At 52.3% G+C, this 17,999-nt stretch overlaps 8 protein-coding genes across 8 annotated transcripts; 5 read left to right on the top strand and 3 right to left on the bottom strand.

Moving 5' to 3' along the window:
• Window positions 1-242: 242 nt before the first annotated feature.
• Window positions 243-1,640, top strand: CTRU02_215541 (uncharacterized protein; the record flags this gene model as incomplete). Its single annotated transcript, XM_070206485.1, has 1 exon — window positions 243-1,640. The coding sequence occupies one exon, from the start codon at window positions 243-245 to the stop codon at window positions 1,638-1,640; it is 1,398 nt and encodes a 465-aa protein (XP_070059864.1).
• A 32-nt stretch (window positions 1,641-1,672) lies between these two features.
• CTRU02_215542 (uncharacterized protein) lies at window positions 1,673-2,650 on the bottom strand (the record flags this gene model as incomplete). The annotated part of the gene is made up of 1 exon (XM_070206486.1): window positions 1,673-2,650. The coding sequence occupies one exon, from the start codon at window positions 2,648-2,650 to the stop codon at window positions 1,673-1,675; it is 978 nt and encodes a 325-aa protein (XP_070059863.1).
• A 1,548-nt stretch (window positions 2,651-4,198) lies between these two features.
• On the bottom strand, window positions 4,199-4,579 carry CTRU02_215540 (uncharacterized protein; the record flags this gene model as incomplete). Its single annotated transcript, XM_070206484.1, has 1 exon — window positions 4,199-4,579. The coding sequence occupies one exon, from the start codon at window positions 4,577-4,579 to the stop codon at window positions 4,199-4,201; it is 381 nt and encodes a 126-aa protein (XP_070059862.1).
• A 170-nt stretch (window positions 4,580-4,749) lies between these two features.
• On the bottom strand, window positions 4,750-5,103 carry CTRU02_215539 (uncharacterized protein; the record flags this gene model as incomplete). The annotated part of the gene is made up of 1 exon (XM_036723759.1): window positions 4,750-5,103. The coding sequence occupies one exon, from the start codon at window positions 5,101-5,103 to the stop codon at window positions 4,750-4,752; it is 354 nt and encodes a 117-aa protein (XP_036584442.1).
• A 1,914-nt stretch (window positions 5,104-7,017) lies between these two features.
• Window positions 7,018-10,725, top strand: CTRU02_215538 (uncharacterized protein; the record flags this gene model as incomplete). The annotated part of the gene is made up of 2 exons (XM_070206483.1): window positions 7,018-7,975; window positions 8,036-10,725. The coding sequence occupies 2 exons, from the start codon at window positions 7,018-7,020 to the stop codon at window positions 10,723-10,725; spliced, it is 3,648 nt and encodes a 1,215-aa protein (XP_070059861.1).
• Window positions 10,726-12,796: 2,071 nt separating this feature from the next.
• On the top strand, window positions 12,797-16,618 carry CTRU02_215537 (uncharacterized protein; the record flags this gene model as incomplete). The annotated part of the gene is made up of 1 exon (XM_070206482.1): window positions 12,797-16,618. One exon carries the CDS (start codon window positions 12,797-12,799, stop codon window positions 16,616-16,618), a length of 3,822 nt encoding a protein of 1,273 aa, XP_070059860.1.
• Window positions 16,619-17,158: 540 nt separating this feature from the next.
• On the top strand, window positions 17,159-17,284 carry CTRU02_215536 (uncharacterized protein; the record flags this gene model as incomplete). The annotated part of the gene is made up of 1 exon (XM_036723762.1): window positions 17,159-17,284. The coding sequence occupies one exon, from the start codon at window positions 17,159-17,161 to the stop codon at window positions 17,282-17,284; it is 126 nt and encodes a 41-aa protein (XP_036584445.1).
• A 26-nt stretch (window positions 17,285-17,310) lies between these two features.
• Window positions 17,311-17,793, top strand: CTRU02_215535 (uncharacterized protein; the record flags this gene model as incomplete). Its single annotated transcript, XM_070206481.1, has 1 exon — window positions 17,311-17,793. The coding sequence occupies one exon, from the start codon at window positions 17,311-17,313 to the stop codon at window positions 17,791-17,793; it is 483 nt and encodes a 160-aa protein (XP_070059859.1).
• Between the last annotated feature and the right edge of the window lie 206 nt (window positions 17,794-17,999).

Genomic DNA, 17,999 nt, shown 5'->3' with positions numbered 1-17,999 from the left:
ATCTACGGAGTATAGGCTACAGACTTTGGCCCCACCAATCATCATCATCACAACATCGGAATACCACTCCATTATGACGTCAAGGTAACTTGCACCCGGATACCCCTGTCGTGTCGAGCGAACATGGAACCTTCTAGAAGCTCACCACACCCAATCATGAGACTTTGGACTTCTGCTTCGAACCCGGATCGTGCCTTCTCAAAGCTGAAGCTCCTACACAGCCTGCTTCACCTACGGCAAAGATGTCTTTCCCTGCATCGGCATTCGACTCCTCGTACGACGATTACGACTGGTCAGCCTTTGATCCGACCGATGCGCTTCAGCATGCGACCAGTCTTCAAAGCGCTCAACACGCACCCGCCAGCCCTGTGGTGGTTGACGTGGAAGATGTTCAGACAGTCTCTTCATGTCTAAGCCCCAGCCCTAGCCTATGTCTCACCCAGGCATCCGTCTCGAGTAACAGTCTTCCCTTGCTGCAGCTGGCTGACTGGGATGAAAACGGGGCCTACGATGAGCAACCGCCAACGTGTATCCATTATTCTATCGAGTGGAAGTTGACAGCAAACAGAATAGTGTCCAAAGACAGCGAACCGGACCTTGTTCTTGCACCGAGCGCATACTGGGAACGAACACTGCGCCAGAAGCTTGACAAGCTGGTAAGGAAGAAACTGCCATCCAACAAATCATTTAGGATAGATGATACCAACATTACCGTGTCTGTGCGAGATCGCTCTCAACGTGACCTTATCAAACGATTCGACGACCTTGATATTGACTGGCAAGTGGTGGAGAAACAGCTTAAGGCCTGGGGCCACCTTTTCCGCGCTGGAAGGGAACTCAGAGTCCAGATGTCTTTCAACTACGTGGAATCAGGGCCCCCAACTGCCGTACAACGAGGAACTAAGCGTGCCTTCTCCTCCGTTACGCAGGATAGACTACACGAACGCGCGGCGCAGCTCGACGCTGAAGAAAGCTCGACGGGGCAGCCATCTGTTTGGCGGCGGGTCTACGCCTTATTGAGATGCCCTGGGCCGCCATGTAATCTGGGACCGCACTGCTGGATTGATAATTATGGCAAGAAGCATTACAAGCTGAAATCGCATCACTTTAGGTCTATTATTCGACACGTGGAGCAGGGCGGTGTGTTGGACAGTCATAGTGACATGCCCGAAGACATTCGCGACCAGCTGTATGCTGAGGAACAGCAACACGTAGAACGACAACGCAAAGCTAGTGCCTCTTCGTCAAGCAATTGCCCACCCATCAATATCACCAACGTCCTGCCGGCCTCTTCACCTCTCGCGTCAACCGTAGGTGCTGCAACTCCTGTTGCAGTCTCATCTCCTGTCTGTTGCAATGTTGCGTTGGCCTTGGAGATTCCAGGGCTGAGAGATGTGGCCGTGCGAAAGTATTGCGAATGGCAGTGCTCCCAGGTGGAGAGTGAAACGCTCAAGTTGGAGTTCTGGAAGGCGTATAAGGCTGCGCTCGATTGCGGCCTTGATCTCGAGCAGGTGCACGAAGATCAGAAACCCGATTTCTTCATCGAACAAGGCGTTAAGGTTGGCGTAGCGCGGCGGTTTGTCCGCGATATTGGAAAGTGGGTTGAAAAGTATAGTGGAGTAATGATGGCTTGCGCATAAGGCAGTTAGATGAAGTTTAGTATTTCGTTACTTCAAGGCTCCTCAATAAAGATACCGGCGTTTCGAAAATGACCTCTAGCGCTTGACTTTCTGGCGCCAACCGTTCGCACGCACCATTTTAGGAACCCTGGGAAGTCTTCGGCAGGGAGGCCATCATGTTGTTGATAGTGTCGCTTGATGAAGCCTTTGAGCTCTGCAAAGCTCTCTTCGATGGGGTTGAGGTCGGGAGAGTATGGCGGGAGGAAGTGAATTTTGACACCTGCTCTTGCACAGAGCTCTTGGATCTTGTCAGAGTGATGAAAAGAGGCATTATCCATGATGATGACGGATTTCGGCTCGGGCCACCTTCCGCAGTAGGGTAGTAGCTCCTCGATGAAGCTTTCAAAAATCGTGCTGTCAGTAGTACCTTGGAAGATATGTGAGTATATAACACCGTCTTGGGTGTAGGCTGGCAGGATCTGGTATCGTCGGTCACGATGGAAGCGAGCGACCTGGATAGGGGTCACTCCCAGGGGAGACCATCCAGTTCTCCGGAAGCCAGCACGCTTGTCGCATCCGGATTCGTCCACGAATACTAGGTGGTAAGAGCGGAAGGCTGATAGTCCATGAAGGTAAAAGTCTCGGAGATCTGCGTTCCTCTCTTGGGCAACACGGCGGGCCACTTTCTTGCTCCAACCAGCCGATGCCAGAGTACGACTGATGCTTGATGCAGTCACCCAAGTTGCGAACTCGTCCCAAAGAAACACAATCATCTCATCTCGATAGAGATCTGGCTTTTCGATTAGTCTGTCGCATAGGGCGCTCAGCATTGGCGGCGTAATGCTCCTAGGCCGTCCAACCCCGTTAGGGGGAGCTCTTGTATCCCCAAAACATTCCAGATTTGCTCGTATGTTGTATACCGTCCGTGCACTACATCCTGCAGCAGTAGCTATGCTGGCATTCGTGAACTGTCCGTTCGAGATCATATCTCGGATCAGCTCGTGTTGCGATGCAGCGAGGTTGGGTGCCATTGCGAGGCGGTTGTCTGGACATGCATTGTCCCCTGTCAAAACGTAAGCCTAGCATACTATACATATAGAGCTATGAAAGGCTAAGCTACTACATATACTGTAAGTAGCAGAGCCGGAATAGCTGATAGAGATATCGTGAAGCTGATTTCCGATATGATTTGGATTATAGCTAGGTTGCCAACCACGCTGGCTTTGGAGAGAAGAGGATTAAAAAACGGATGAATAGTCAAGTAGACATAAGCTAGTTTATAAAATCGAAGCTTGCATTAACTACACATATTTCAGCTGATTGTGGATTCTTGATTATGCAACATAAAGCGTGAGCGCGAAACCATTGCAGAAGCCAAAAGGTGCTCTTTCAGTCTCCCAAGGCCCGACCGATGTTGCATAAGCGTGAAACAAATAAGCGTAATCTCTCTTTTATGAAAATGAGTTGTGTCCATCTGGCTTTGTGCACCAGCTGGCGCCACCTGCTGTCTGCATCCATTTCATGATCACAACTCTCTTCAAAGTGAACAAACCTTCGAGTTGGCGTCAAGTCTGGCGGCCGTACATCTACATGCAAGTCTGTCTTCCTCTCTGAACTCGAACACTTTCTCTTTAAATCAGAGTGGAGTCACAACAGGCTTCAGTACAGTACAGAACACAACGGCTTGAGTACATCAACTCAAATGTGGGAGCTTCTTAGCCATTTATTTTGAGCATAGAAAACGGATAGTGTGACTAGTTAATGACGTTAAGGAAGTCTATGGAAGGTTATGTAACACTATTGAGTGCTGTGGGCGTTTGGCCAAAACTTTAATGCCAGAAGAGAGAAAGACATGGTTTCGTAGTCGTTGCACGTTATCCCCTCGGAAGACTTGGTTACGTTCCTTTGCAGCAATCTAGGGAACTTTCTCCCGCTCAGACGTTTCGCTTCACCACATCAAATCTGGGTGTTCTAAGAGGTAGGGGTGGGATAGTTGCAGGCATCAACCAGACCAGCTTCTCTCCTATCAACCCCTTGGAATCTTCGCCGTTCGTCTTGATTAAGGTCAGGAATGATTGCCCTTTCCAAAGAATCTCCATTTTACAAGCGGTGTACAGGTTGAGTAAAAACCTGAGTTGATCGGGGCCTCCCTGATTCTCCCTCGAATGATTGTGAGTGTACCGCAGTAGCGGCACAATGAAAACCAGCTTCCTTTCGTTGCGGTTCCGTGTCCTCATCTGTATCGATGGTGGCGTCCCAAACCTCAAGGACAATATTGACATTCAGCTTGTCGACGTCGTTGCTGGCCAGCCAACAGGACAGCATGCTGGAGTAACCCGGTACGTATGATAGTCAGGAAAGTTGCAAGCTGACTAGGGCTGACTAGGGCTATGTGACGGTTTTAGGCCCTCTCTTTATGGCAGTGAGGCAGTAGCATAGAAGCAGTACTGATGGCTCGTACGCTCAGACCTGTTACATGGGGAAACTGTTATACGGAGGCCCGCAGATTCACTGCATTTTCAACTCCACCAGAGACGTGAAAGTCGGCAAACGATGAAATTGGTCTGTGTGTCGTCTTACTAGTAGTCTCCCGTTATGGCGGAACCAGTGGAGGCGAAGATTGTGGTGGAACCGGATAACGGCCCCTCTTCAGCGCCAAACCGCTCGATCTGAGTAGCGAAGTCAACCATCAAAATTCGTACCACATCGGCAGGAAGAGACAGCGCAGGCAGTAAGGCAACGACCCAACAGGCGACGCCATCAGCCCCAATCGACGGGGCTACGGGGCGAACAAGCGACTTAGAAAGAACAGCAGCGGCGGCGGCGGAAACAGCGGAAGCAACGATGGCAGAGCGATGCTTCAAAGGCGTTGGAGTTGCTTGCGAACCTCGCAAGGAGTCCCATTGGCTGAAGGAAGCGTTCATGCAGCAGATGGAAGTAGTACGAAGCCAAAGAGACATGATACGCGATGAGCTTGAAGCTGAACGATGCCACGACGTAAATGAACGAAGAACTGGTCCGTGAACAACCCGAGCCCCTTGCGCCGACTGCGACAGACTCTCCTCAGTTGCACATAGTAGTAGTGATCGACGCTATTCTCGACCGCGTCGAAATCAACTTGACCGGCATGCTAATCTTCATGACGGCTCTTCGCCTTATTGAAAATAGCAGTGTCTGAAGAGCTGATGTTCGTTGCCATGCGATTGAGCTGCATTGTCTTAATATTCTCGATTCTGCGGCTGTGCAGAATACTCATATCGTTATGTAGGATTTCAGTGGTTCGAAGTAATTCTTTGCTTTGCTCAAGAACGTCGTCGAGATCATCTTGAGGACCCTTGGACAAAAGGAGCGCTTTCAGGGACTGAAATTGTTGCAACTGCTCCTGACTAGTCGATACGATTCTGCTGCCTAGATTAGGAGAGTGCGTCGCGCATGGAACATGATATGGGTTTTCTCCCTTTGCATCAGCCGATGCTCTCTGCATAATGAATGTAGTGATGTTGACAAGGAACGCAATGAGGTTAATAGCGTGGCATGTGGGCGAACCGGCACAGAACTGCTCAGAAAGGTGATGTGTATGTGTGAAAACTAAGATTGACTAGCGGTGGTGGAGGAGGCTGGCAATAGCCGGTGGCCGGCTGGCTGCGGGTGGTGTGCCACCACGTGCCACCTCGCAGAATGCCGCCACGGCGTGCGCTCTCGAAAAAAAAAAATTGCTCACAGTTGAAGTGGCGTTGCTTAGTCTTTCAATTTGCCATTGGCCGTGGGGTGGACCTGCTGAGTTAACCCACCTTAGCCGCACCTAGATTGGTTCGTACTCCTGCCGCTATTTTCAAACTCGCTTATCGCACTATTCATGGTCAAGCATTCCCAATGCTGCGGAGCGTAGTTCAGTCCAAGTCTAAGTCTGCCCTGCGGCCATCCGCCTGGCAGGACGGAGCTTGACACAAGGGCTATAGACAGATGGCTCGGTTCGGCCCGGTCTAATCGCGTTTGATGGGTCTTTGTCAGACGACCCTGGCACATAAAGCGGAATGAAACGGGATGAAGCATGGGTCTGCCAGTGTTTGAAACCCCAGGGTGGCTTTGTGATTATGACTAAGCGGCACGTGCTGGTAGGCAATCCTACTATCTACATTAGCCTCAGACTTGAAGGCCGTTGCGTGAGCCTCTGTTACCTAGCATGTCTGCATTCCTGTATACCACGTCTGGCACCATTTTAGGCACATTGGCAGCCAATATCAGAAATTGCCGTCCACAACTACTTCTAATAGTATGATACCTCTCAACTCTTCCTCAGACTATACCCGAGATGGAGAGGTTTGCATGAGCCACTAAAAATGGATACTGTATGATGTGTAGGCTTTTGATAAAATGTGCAATAAATTGGGCTTTGTTTGCATGTGATGCGCTTTGGCTTGTCCACACGTAGGACGGCTTTGGTTGATATAGCCTGTGTTAGAATTAGTAGGGTTAGATGCGGGAATTGGTGAACGAGTATTAACCTCCCACAAAGTTTGGAAACCAATGGCCTTCTAGAATGTTTCGCTGCTTAGCAAAGACAGGGTTTGACGGATAGGTGACGTTATAGACATCGCAGAGTATACCTCGTGAAGAAGTTGAATCTCACTTACATACAACCTCAATCGCTCATTCAATTATGCGTTACGGTGACTAAGTCTTGGTCTTTAGCTAGCTAGTTTTACACCTGTTGCCTCGAGACCGTCGCTATCTTCGGAAGTGAGTGGCGGCTTCCATGGGCTGTTTGTATACTACCAGGACCTGTTTGATGAGCACATGTGGCCTGTGCGTCACACGTGGCAACTTCCCCATTATTAGTCATTATCTGCTAGCTAACCGAACTTGGAGCTGGCCCCTCTGCTTGGCTTCAGGTGTCCTCACCGTCTGAAGTCCTAGCTCTGAATTTCAGTTCAACCGGGATCAATCTACGAGATCCGGCCGGGGCGAACCGAGGAGATCCGCAGAATAAGTCTCAACCTTATTTGGCAGCAATGCCTACGGCCTCATCTGCCACAGGCACTACGGAGTCATGCGACTCTTAATACATTGAGCTGTTCTCAGCTATCGTCTTGGGCAGCAATTGAGCAGGCTATTGGTTCGCTTCACCCTGGTGGACAGCCCTGTATGTATTCGGTGCACAGAAGAAGAGCAGCCAATCACACCGGCGACCTCCAACCGTGGTTGGTCTGACGGCATCTCAACTTCTCGCATATGACCCCTCCCGATCAGGCTGAGGACGATAAGAACAACTCGTCATACGGTCCCGTCGGGCAATTGTTCAAACCAACAACTCTGCAACATCAACGCGTCTTGCTATCTTACATGGGTTTCCGCATCGACGTTTCTTCGCTGGTCTCTGCTACAGAGTTGATGCACTATGCCGAGGTCTATTCCTGCTCGCGACTTCACTGTCGGCTGGGTCTGCGCGCTGCCCATCGAGCTGGCAGCCGCGGCAGAAATGATGGATGAGGAGTATGCTGACCTCCCGTCCCAGCTGTCCGACTCGAACATCTATTCCTTTGGCCGCATCGGCGTCCACAATGTCGTGGCTGCCTGTCTGCCCGCCGGCCAGATGGGCACAAACCAAGCGGCCATCGTCGCAAGCCAAATGAAAGTCAGCTTCCCGTCGTTGCGGTTCAGCCTCCTCGTTGGTATCGGCGGTGGCGTCCCAAATCTCGAGAACGACGTCGACATTCGGCTCGGCGACGTCGCTATTAGCCAGCCGACAGGACAGCATGGTGGAGTGATCCAGTACGATTTCGGGAAGACTGGGGCTGACGGTCGCATCGCTCGCGCCGGCAGCCTCAACGCGCCACCGACGATCCTTCTCAATGCCCTAGCTAAACTGCGAGCGAGCGACGTCCGAGGCAAGACGCAAGTCCACGCGTACCTTTCTCAGGTGTCTAGTAAGCCAGAGTTTGCATCGCCTGGCCCCGGCAACGACACCCTATACCATGCATCATCGCTTCATGCCACTGGAGCTACATGCGCAAAATGCCGTCCAGAAGACGTAGTAAGCAGGGAACCACGTGCGACAACCAAGCCGGTCCTCTTCTTCGGCAACATCGCATCGGGGAACCAGGTGATGAAGGACGGACTAACGCGCGATAGGCATAGTCGGGAGCTTGGAGGTGTGTTATGCTTTGAGATGGAAGCAGCTGGGTTGATGAACAACTTCCCTTGCATTGTCATTCGTGGCATCTGCGATTATGCGGACGCACATAAGAACAAGCGATGGCAGCCGTATGCAGCGGCAACGGCAGCAGCATACGGCAAAGAACTGCTAACTACCATCCCGGCGCTGGTTTCGAGTAAGCTAGATGAGAAACAAGATTGTAAGTAAAGCCTTGTGGGGTATATTATATATATTCAATATAACTACTGATGCCTATTAGCTCGTCTAAAAGCTTACTTTATCGTCCCATTTGGTCGGAATGAAAACTTTGTTGGCAGAGATGCCATCTTAGTACAACTTCTCGAAAGGATTCCCCCGAGTGCTTATAAAGACACCTGCCAAAAGACAGCCATCGTCGGCCTCGGAGGGGTTGGCAAGACACAGGTTGCTATTGAAGCCGCCTATCGCGTTCGCGACGCACACCCCGACTGTTCTGTGTTCTGGGTGCCGGCTGTCGACACGGTGATGTTTGAGAACGCATATCGCGATATCGGTCGAGCGCTTAGCATCCACGGCATCGAAGATGACGAAGCGGATGTCAAAGGGTTGGTTAAAGCCGCCCTAGAACGGGATGGTAATAGGAGTTGGCTTCTCGTTATCGATAACGCCGACGACATGGAGTTGCTCTTTACCAACTCCAAGTTAGCAAAGTATTTTCCCTCTAGCAGAAAGGGCTCTATTCTGCTTACGACTCGTAACGAGCAGGCGGCAACAAGATTTAGCCGTGGTCGCCCTCTATACTTACGGGAGATGGGCAGCATAGACGCCACTCAACTCCTACATAGTGGACTAGACGAAAGCCAGATCAGCGACACTCGGATCACTACAGAGCTGCTAGGGCATCTCGCTTATCTACCTTTAGCTATCCGACAAGCATCAGCATATATGGCTTCGAACAAGAGTGTGACGGTGTCTAAATATCTCAGGTATTGTAAGGATAGTGATGAGAAACTAGTGGGATTGCTCAGCAAGGACTTTGAAGACGAAGATCGATACGACAATATCCAGAACCCAGTGGCCAAGACATGGCTAATCTCGTTTGAGCATATCTCAAGGGACAACCGGCTAGCAGCAGAGTACCTCGGCTTTCTATGCTACCTCGCGGAGAAGGACATCCCCCTAGCTCTTTTGCCGCCTAGTGAGGATGGGATAGACACCGATAACGATATGGCGGCGGAAGAAGCAATAAGCATGCTAATGGCCTACGCGTTCATCCAGGAGCGGGACACTAAGGGAAGGATTGATATTCATCGACTAGTGCGCTTGGTGATGCGCAACTGGGTAAGGGAGAAAGGAGAGGAAGAGGAGCAAGTGACAGAGACGATTTACTGGCTTAGCGAGAGGTTTCCATGGCCGGATCACGAGAATAGGGCAGTGTGGATGACGTACTTGCCGCATGCGCAAGCGGCACTTCGATTCCAGGATTGGTGCACAGACGAGGAAGCATTATGGGATCTGTTGGCTACTACAGGGCGAAGCAATGAGCTACTTGGAAAGTATGGTGAGGCGGAGCAGATGCATCGACAGACACTGGAGTTAATGCAGAAGGTGCTGGGACCTGAAAATCCCTCCACACTCACCAGCATGAGCAACCTAGCAGGCGTGCTTAAAAGCCAGGGGAAGTATGAAGAGGCAGAGCAGATGCATCGTCAGACACTGGAGTTGAGTCAGAAGGTGGTAGGACTCGATAATCCCTCCACACTCACCAGCATGAACAACCTAGCAGGCGTGCTTAAAAGCCAGGGGAAGTATGAAGAGGCAGAGCAGATGCACCGGCAGACACTGGAGTTGAGGCAGAAGGTGCTGAGACTCGAGAATCCCTCCACACTCACCAGCATGAACAACCTGGCACTTGTGCTTGAAAGCCAGGGAAAGTATGAAGAGGCAGAGCAGATGCATCGGCAAGAACTAGAATTAAGTAAGAAGGTGCTAAGACCCGAAAATCCCTCCACACTCACCAGCATGAACAACCTAGCAGGCATGCTTAAAAGCCAGGGGAAGTATGAAGAGGCGGAGCAGATGCATCGGCAGACACTGGAGTTGATGCAGGAGGTGCTAGGACTCGAGAATCCTTCCACACTCACCAGCATGAACAACCTGGCACTTGTGCTTGAAAGCCAGGGGAAGTACGAAGAGGCAGAGCAGATGCACCGGCAGACACTGGAGTTGAGGCAGAAGGTGCTGGGACTCGAGAATCCCTCCACACTCACCAGCATGAACAACCTGGCACTTGTGCTTGAAAGCCAGGGGAAGTATGAAGAGGCAGAGCAGATGAATCGGCAGGCATTGAAACTATATAAGAAGGTGCTGGGACCCGAGAATCCCTCCACACTCACCAGCATGAACAACCTGGCAGGCGTGCTTGAAAGCCAGGGGAAGTATGAAGAGGCAGAGCAGATGCATCGGCAAGAACTAGAGTTAAGTCAGAAGGTGCTGGGACCCGAGAATCCCTCCACACTCAGCAGCATGAACAACCTGGCACTTGTGCTTGAAAGCCAGGGGAAGTATGAAGAGGCTGAGCAGATGAATCGGCAGGCATTGGAACTATATAAGAAAGTGCTGGGACCCGAGAATACAGACACACTCACCAGCATGAACAACCTGGCACTTGTGCTTGAAAGCCAGGGGAAGTACGAAGAGGCAGAGCAGATGCATCGGCAGACACTGGAGATGAGGCAGAAAGTGCTGGGACTCGAGAATCCAGACACACTCATCAGCAAAAATAACCTGGCACTTGTGCTTGAAAGCCAGGGGAAGTATGAAGAGGCAGATCAATTATGTCGGAAGTCACTGGCGCTAAGGGTGGGACAAAGAGATGCATTCCACGGCAGTGGCAGCGCGAACCAGTACGGGCCACCTGAAGATTATGTGTCGTACATACACTCTCCGGCTTCCCACACACATCAGTAAATGAGCTTAGGAATAAGGTGCTGGGTGGCGTATCCTTTTAGCCGTAGGGCAGACCGTAATGCTGCTAATCACATTGAAGTGGACGCAGACTCTAGTTCCACGACTTCAGCAGACTAAATCTGCTATAGCATATACTAATCAACTTTCCATTTCTCTGTCACAATGGCTCACAGTACCATACCCGAGGGAGAAGCGGCAGTACTCCTGTAATATCTTGAAAGCCTCTTACATACTTAGGCGCCACGAACAGGACTTTTGCAAACGTGCCCAGGGCCCTAATGATGGGACTTGTCTGTGTAGATTCAAAGGAACAATTTATGCATATGACTGAATAAGCATAAGCAAGATGCATAAGGCTGAGGACCATGTTTATATAGCTTGTGCTAGGTTTATGTGGGTCTTTGATCTTTCAAGGTGGGCTTGAATTGCCAAAACAGTGTGAGGGCGATTTCTGGCTCTTCTGTCGAAGTCATTTTAGAATGTACCGAGGGATTCTGAAGATGTACCCTGTCAGCAAGCGGCTCCACAAATGTCTGTGCACAGAAAGTTTTCCGTCTGAGAAGCTGGAAACCGATTTCGAATTTCTCTGTAATGCCTTCCAGATGTGGCACTGGACAAGCTGTATTATCATCGAGGAATCATTATCTTTTGTTGTTGCTGTTGAGGGTTATTTGGGTGTTTTGCGAAGGGGCGGTACCGAAACGCGTGGCGCGGCGCTAGTGGACCCACTTTCGGTGCGTTCCGTCGTGAAACATGCAGGCGGATTCGGATACGATCAACGTCGCGTCCGACTCGGGAGAGGCCAGCGGAACGGCGCGACCACTTCGACGGATACGGAAACCGACAACCAAGGCCCTACTAAACGAAGGAAACCGAGACACTCTCGACGATGGGGCCGCAGAGCCGAGCGAGCAGGGAGGAAATGGGGTGCGGAGGGCGACCACTAGGGGCGCGCCAGCCGCCAGAGGAAGGATCAAGGCGATCGAGGACGACGACAGAACACTGCTCCTGGCCATGGGAAAGCAGATGAAGGAACTCCACGCATCCCTCCAGGTGGTTTTCAATGCCTGGAAGAAATCTGAACTGCGCAACAGGGACATCCAGGCCGAGCTTCGACAAACCACGGACGAACTTCGGACGGCGAGCGAGGAACTCCGGTCAATCAAGGACGAGCTGGAGACAGTCCGCAGCGACCTGCAAGCGTTGAAGCAGCAAGTTGAAGACGATAACACGAAGACATGGGAAAAACTTGAGGCATGTACGGCTCTGGCTCCGGCGCGAAGCGACTCCAGCCCATCCTATGCCGCTGTCGCCCGAACCGCCTCGACGAACCAATACAGCGACGCACGGGCCCGCACGCCCGGCGCAACACCGACCAACACGACCGACACTCTGTACTGCACGATCGACACCTTCAGCGCTGAAGAGGAAGATGGAAGCAAGCCCAGCGCGGGCACAATCAGGGCGGCAGTGGAAAAGGAAATGCGTGCGGACGGGCATGCGGGATGGCGGTGCCTGGCCGTGACTGTGAACCCAAGGAGTGAGAATCTCATCAGAGTTGTCTGCCGAGATGATGCGGAACACCAAATGGTCAAGCAAATCGCGGAGACAAAGATCGCCCCGGGTATACGTGTCCGAGACGACGACCTGCACCCAATCAAGGTAGACTTTGTGCGATGGACATCCGTGTGGGAGGAGAAAGGAAAGTACAGAAGTAAAGCAGCGGAGGAATTTAGCAAGGAAAACCACGCTACTGTCGCCAAAATCGTATGGCTAAGCGATCAGGAAAACCCGAAAGCATACGGATCGATGGCGGTCTACTTGACCAAAGCCAGCGACGCCAGAAGACTTATTTCAGAGGGCTACTTCCACGCAAGCGGAGAATCAGGAACCACAGGGGTGTTCAAACCCCAATCCCGACCACAACAGTGCTTCAAATGTCAGCAGATCGCTCCGCACAAGGCAGTCCGATGCCCGAACCGCTTGGTGTGTGGAAGGTGCGCCAAGGAGGACCATCACCACAAGGATTGCCGTGAAACGGCACTGAAGTGTGTTCCTTGCGGTGGTGCGCATGAGTCTTTCAGCAAGAAGTGTCCGAAGCTCTACCCATCTCTCCATGAGTAGAAACTTTCAGGTTCTTCAACTGAATGTGAGGAAACAGGATGCAGTGCACGAGAGCCTGATGAACGACGAGAGACTGCAGGATTTCACGGTTATAGCCGTGCAGGAACCGTGGGTGTGGAAGAGAGAGGGGAAGATCTTGACGGTGCCGATGCGGCACAGTAGGTGGACTAGGATGGTTCCGACGGCGTGGAGGGAGGAAGGACGGTGGGGCATTAGGAGTATGCTGTGGGTGAACAAGGAAATCGAAGCGGAGCAAGTGCCGATACCGTCACCGGACATAACAGGAGCCGTTCTTCGACTCCCGGGTCGTCGGGTGCTGATTGTGTCTGTGTACGTGCCGGCACAAGAGCCCGAGATGCTTCGCCGCACATGTTCAATGTTACGGCAGGCAATCGCGGGAGTCAGGAGTAGCGCAGGCGAGGTGGTGGACGTGGTCTTTGTTGGTGACTTTAACCGGCATGACCAACTATGGGGAGGAGATGACGTCTCGGCGACCAGGCAGGGAGAAGCCGACCCGATCATCGAGTTGATGAGCGACTTGTCACTCAGGAGCCTCCTGCCACGGGGGACGAAAACGTGGCACAAGAACGACGCGGCAACGACGATCGATCTGTCAATCGCATCTGAGGACCTGGCAAGGATGATGACAAGATGCGCCTTGCACGAGACAGACCACGGATCGGACCACCAAGCGATTGAGACAACGTTTGAGATTGCGACTCCTGACACGGACAGCAAACCTCGACTTTTGTTCAAGAACGCGCCATGGAAGGCGATTAATGCCAGGATCGAGGCCGCGCTGCAATGTATTCCTACGGGAGGCACAGTGCAGCAGCAGACAGACCGGCTCATGTCTACTGTAACGGTAGCAGTAGAGGCGTTGACGCCTACAGCCAAGCCGTCTCGGTATGCGAAGAGGTGGTGGACGGAGGACCTCACTCAGCTGCGCCGGATCCACACATTCTGGAGGAACCGAGCGAGGGCGGAGAGACGGGCCGGCCACTGCCCGCCGGACCTAGAAGAGCAAGCGCAGGCAGCGGCGAAACAGTATCATGACGCAATCCGACAACAGAAGAAGAATCACTGGCAAGGGTTTCTGGCCGATGACACGAACATCTGGAAGGCAGTCAAGTACTTAGGCGCCGACAAAGGCGCCTCATTCGACAAGATCCCCCAGCTTATTAGGGCGGACGGCTCCAAGACGGCGGAAAAAGGAGAGCAGGCGGAGGAACTGCTGTCTACCTTCTTCCCTCCGCTCCCGAACAACATCGAAGATGAGGGACAGCGTCCGCAGCGGCCACCTGTGCCATTCCCCGATATTACGTTGGAAGAAGTGGAAAGGCAACTGTTCGCAGCCAAATCGTGGAAAGCACCCGGAGAAGATGGGTTGCCGGTGGCCGTGTGGAAGCAGACATGGCCGATAGTGAAACACCGGGTACATGCGCTGTTCCAAACGTCGGTGAACGAGGGAGAACTACCGAGGCAGTGGAGGCATGCAAAGATCATCCCGCTGAAGAAACCGAACAAGGATGACTACACCGTTGCAAAGGCTTGGCGACCGATCTCGCTGTTGTCAACACTGGGGAAGGTTTTAGAGTCGGTGATGGCTGAGAGGATATCTCATGCGGTCGAGACACACGGGCTCCTGCCTACCAGCCATTTCGGTGCTCGGAAGCAGAGGTCGGCAGAACAAGCCTTGGTGTTACTTCAGGAATACATCTACAGAGCGTGGAGGAAGAGAAAGGTCCTCAGCCTGGTCAGCTTCGACGTCAAAGGCGCATATAACGGAGTGTATAAAGAAAGACTGCTCCAGAGACTCAAGGCGAGAGGAATACCAGAAAAGCTGGTGGAATGGGTTGATGCATTCTGCTCGCAACGAACGGCAAGCATCCAGATCAACGGGCAGGACTCGGAGGTCCGCTCCCTGCCTCAACCTGGGCTGCCTCAGGGCTCGCCGCTGTCGCCTGTTCTGTTCCTTTTCTTCAACGCGGATTTGGTCCAGCACCAAACCGATGAGAATGGAGGATCACTAGCATTTGTTGACGACTATACGGCGTGGGTCACCGGACCGTCGCGACAGGCGAACCGGCAAGGGATCCAGGCCATCATTGACCGAGCGCTCGATTGGGAACGACGAAGCGGGGCGACATTTGAGGCAGACAAGACGGCTATCATACACTTCACGCGGAACTGGCGACATCCGGAAGATTACGCAACCTTCAACATCAAGGGTGATACAGTTCGGCCCAAAGACCGCGTGAAGGTCCTGGGCGTGATCATGGACACCAAACTCTATTTTCAGCAACACATCGCAGAAGCGGCGACGAAAGGTCTCGAAGCTGTGTTGGAACTCAGACGACTGAAAGGCCTATCTCCGTCAACGGCAAGGCAACTCTTCGTGGCGGCGGTAGCGCCGACAATAGATTATGCGTCGAACGTCTGGAGACACAGGTGCAGGACAGCCCAGATGAGGGTCATCAACAGGGTACAGAGAATTGGAGCCCAAGCCATCATTGGAACATTCAACACGGTGGCCACAGCGGTTGCCGAAGCAGAAGCAAGCATACAGTCGGCCCAGGAACGATTTGACAGGAAAGCGATCAAGTTCTGGGTGCGTCTCCATACATTGCCTACGAGTCATCCACTGCGACGTATCAGACCTCAGGGCTTCAAGAGGCACATCTCGCCTTTCCAGAAGATGGCCGCAACATACCGAAATCTGCCGGTGGACAGGCTGGAAACCATCGAAGCGTTCCCACAGGCACCATGGGAAAGCCAAATGCTTACGGTAGTGGAAGAAGACGGCGACAAAGCGACCAAGGCGATCCAGACTGGCTGGGCCGTGAGAGCTGTCACAGGTAGCTCGGCAAGAAACGGAATCGTAGGATACGGAACAGCAATACTGCTCCCCCTGTCTCACAGGAGAGGCGGCTCCACGACGACAATATCAAACACAACTGGCTCTAGGGAAGAGCAGAATCCATATACAGCAGAGCTCACGGCGATAGCAAAGACGCTGGAGACCCTCTCGAAAGGGATCCGTTATCGTGCCATCTACGTGTTTTCCACCAACAAAGCGGCCGTCTTAGCAGCAGGGAAGCCTCGACAACAATCAGGCCAACAAGAGATCCGTCGCATATGCAAGGCAGTCAACACTCTCATAAATAAAGGCAACAAGATTACACTCTTCTGGCTTCCGGCAGGCGTAGACTCTGACATCAAACTGGAGGCCAAGGCAGCGGCGAAAGAGAGCACGCAACAAGGAAAGACGCCGAAGAAGAAGCCAACCAGGGCATACTCAACCACAATCAGAAAGGCATTGAGGGGACTACAGAAGTACTGCAGGTTACCGGAAGGGGTAGGAAATTTCTCGAACAGAGTCGACGCCGCCCTGCCGGGAAAGCATACACGGCAACTATACGACTCGTTTTCATGGAAGGAGGCCAGCATACTGGCCCAGTTACGGACGGGGATGGCCAGGCTCAACTGGTACCTGCACCAGATTGGAGTGGCCCCCTCGGACCAATGCGCATGCGGACAAGCAGCAGAGACGGTCGGGCATTTCCTCTTCCGTTGCACCCAGTGGACAGAACAACGCGCACCGATGATTCAACGAACTGATACACACAGAGGCAATCTGTCATTTTACTTAGGCGGGAAGACCGCATCCGACCCTGACGATTGGTCGCCGTACATGGACGTTGTAAGAGAAACAGTGAAGTTTGCCATGGCAACGGGACGACTCGATATGCAGATCAATCAAACTTAGGACAGCAACAGCACAACACCACATTTCCAACACCAACCACCGACTAACCCCTTACGCACCCTCGTGCCACCGACAGCAGGACTCGCTTCAGCCGCCGAGGATAGGGACCTGAACACTTGGAGGAATGGGCTCCAAGATCACCTGCTACTAACCCTCACGAGAAACCGCAAAGATTGGAAGGAGTAACCAATGACACAGACGGGAGTGGATCTTGCTTATGGGTTTATATGAGATCAGGGTAAAAACTCAACAAGGAGAGCATGTAAGATAGACGTAAGAGCCCTTTATGGCTTAGCCAGGGCGTAATTGACTCTGTGTGTAATGCCTTCCGTTACTACGGTTGCAGGCCAAAGTAAAACCCCCTCGTCAGGCCACTGTGGGGCGCGCTAAAACCCCTCGCTAGTCCCAAATAGGCCATAACCTAGCTTAGTCAACGCGTATACCAAACTTCCCCTCAACACCTAACTTTTCCCCCTTACAACCCCAAAATCGTTAATATAGTACGCGCAAGAGATATTCATACAAAACAGCTTACAGAAGATGAAAGGCAACGAATCAGAACCCTCTATTCCGACGCGCACCTTAGCCAGGCTGAAATCGTTAAAAAAACAGGCTATACAAAAGCACAAGTACGCGGGGCTATTCGGGCTAGTTCAGCTAAAGTAGGCGTACGGTCTGGGCGGCCTCGGGTTATGACCCCCCAACAAGAGCAGCAGCTAGTTGAGTATGTGACTTCCTCTCAAGAGGGCCGCCAGGCGACCTTCCTACAGCTATCAACAACCCTTTTTAATGCGAATTTTGGTATATACGCGATTCGGGCTGCCCTCCGCCGCCTAGGGTTCGCACGGCGCGTAGCAAGACGGAAACCCCCAATTACAGAAGCCAACCGGCAGAAACGGCTAGTATGGGCCTACGCGCACGTCAACTGGACTATGGAACAGTGGCGTGGGATACTATGGAGCGACGAGACTTGGATCACAGGAGGCCATCACCGGAAACAGTACGTCACGCGCCGCCAGGGCGAAGAGTGGGATCCGACGTGTATTATCGAGAGGCGTCAACGCAAACAGGGTTGGATGTTCTGGGGCTGTTTCTCCGGGGGCCGGAAGGGGCCCGGCTTCTTTTGGGAGAAGGATTGGGGCTTTATAACTGCCGAGACGTACCTGTTACTGTAGAAAGATGACAATACTTCCTTGTGGAATCCATAATCAGCTCTTTCCTTTGCAAACACAGCGCTAAGAGCCCATAATGGCTGCCGCTATAGGCATCCTTTTTTCTCTGGAAGGTGATGTGGAGACGTCCGCAATGCTATCGCGCCAAAATGTCTCCGCTGACTTTCAAGCTGCTTCTGGCCCTATATCGTTCCAGCCAAACCACGGGA

The sequence above is a fragment of the Colletotrichum truncatum genome (genome assembly GCF_014235925.2).
Source record: "Colletotrichum truncatum strain CMES1059 chromosome Unknown Contig_0016, whole genome shotgun sequence".
Taxonomy (NCBI): domain Eukaryota; kingdom Fungi; phylum Ascomycota; class Sordariomycetes; order Glomerellales; family Glomerellaceae; genus Colletotrichum; species Colletotrichum truncatum.
Note: the sequence above shows the minus strand (reverse complement) of the source record. Positions and strands in the feature narration are given on the sequence as shown.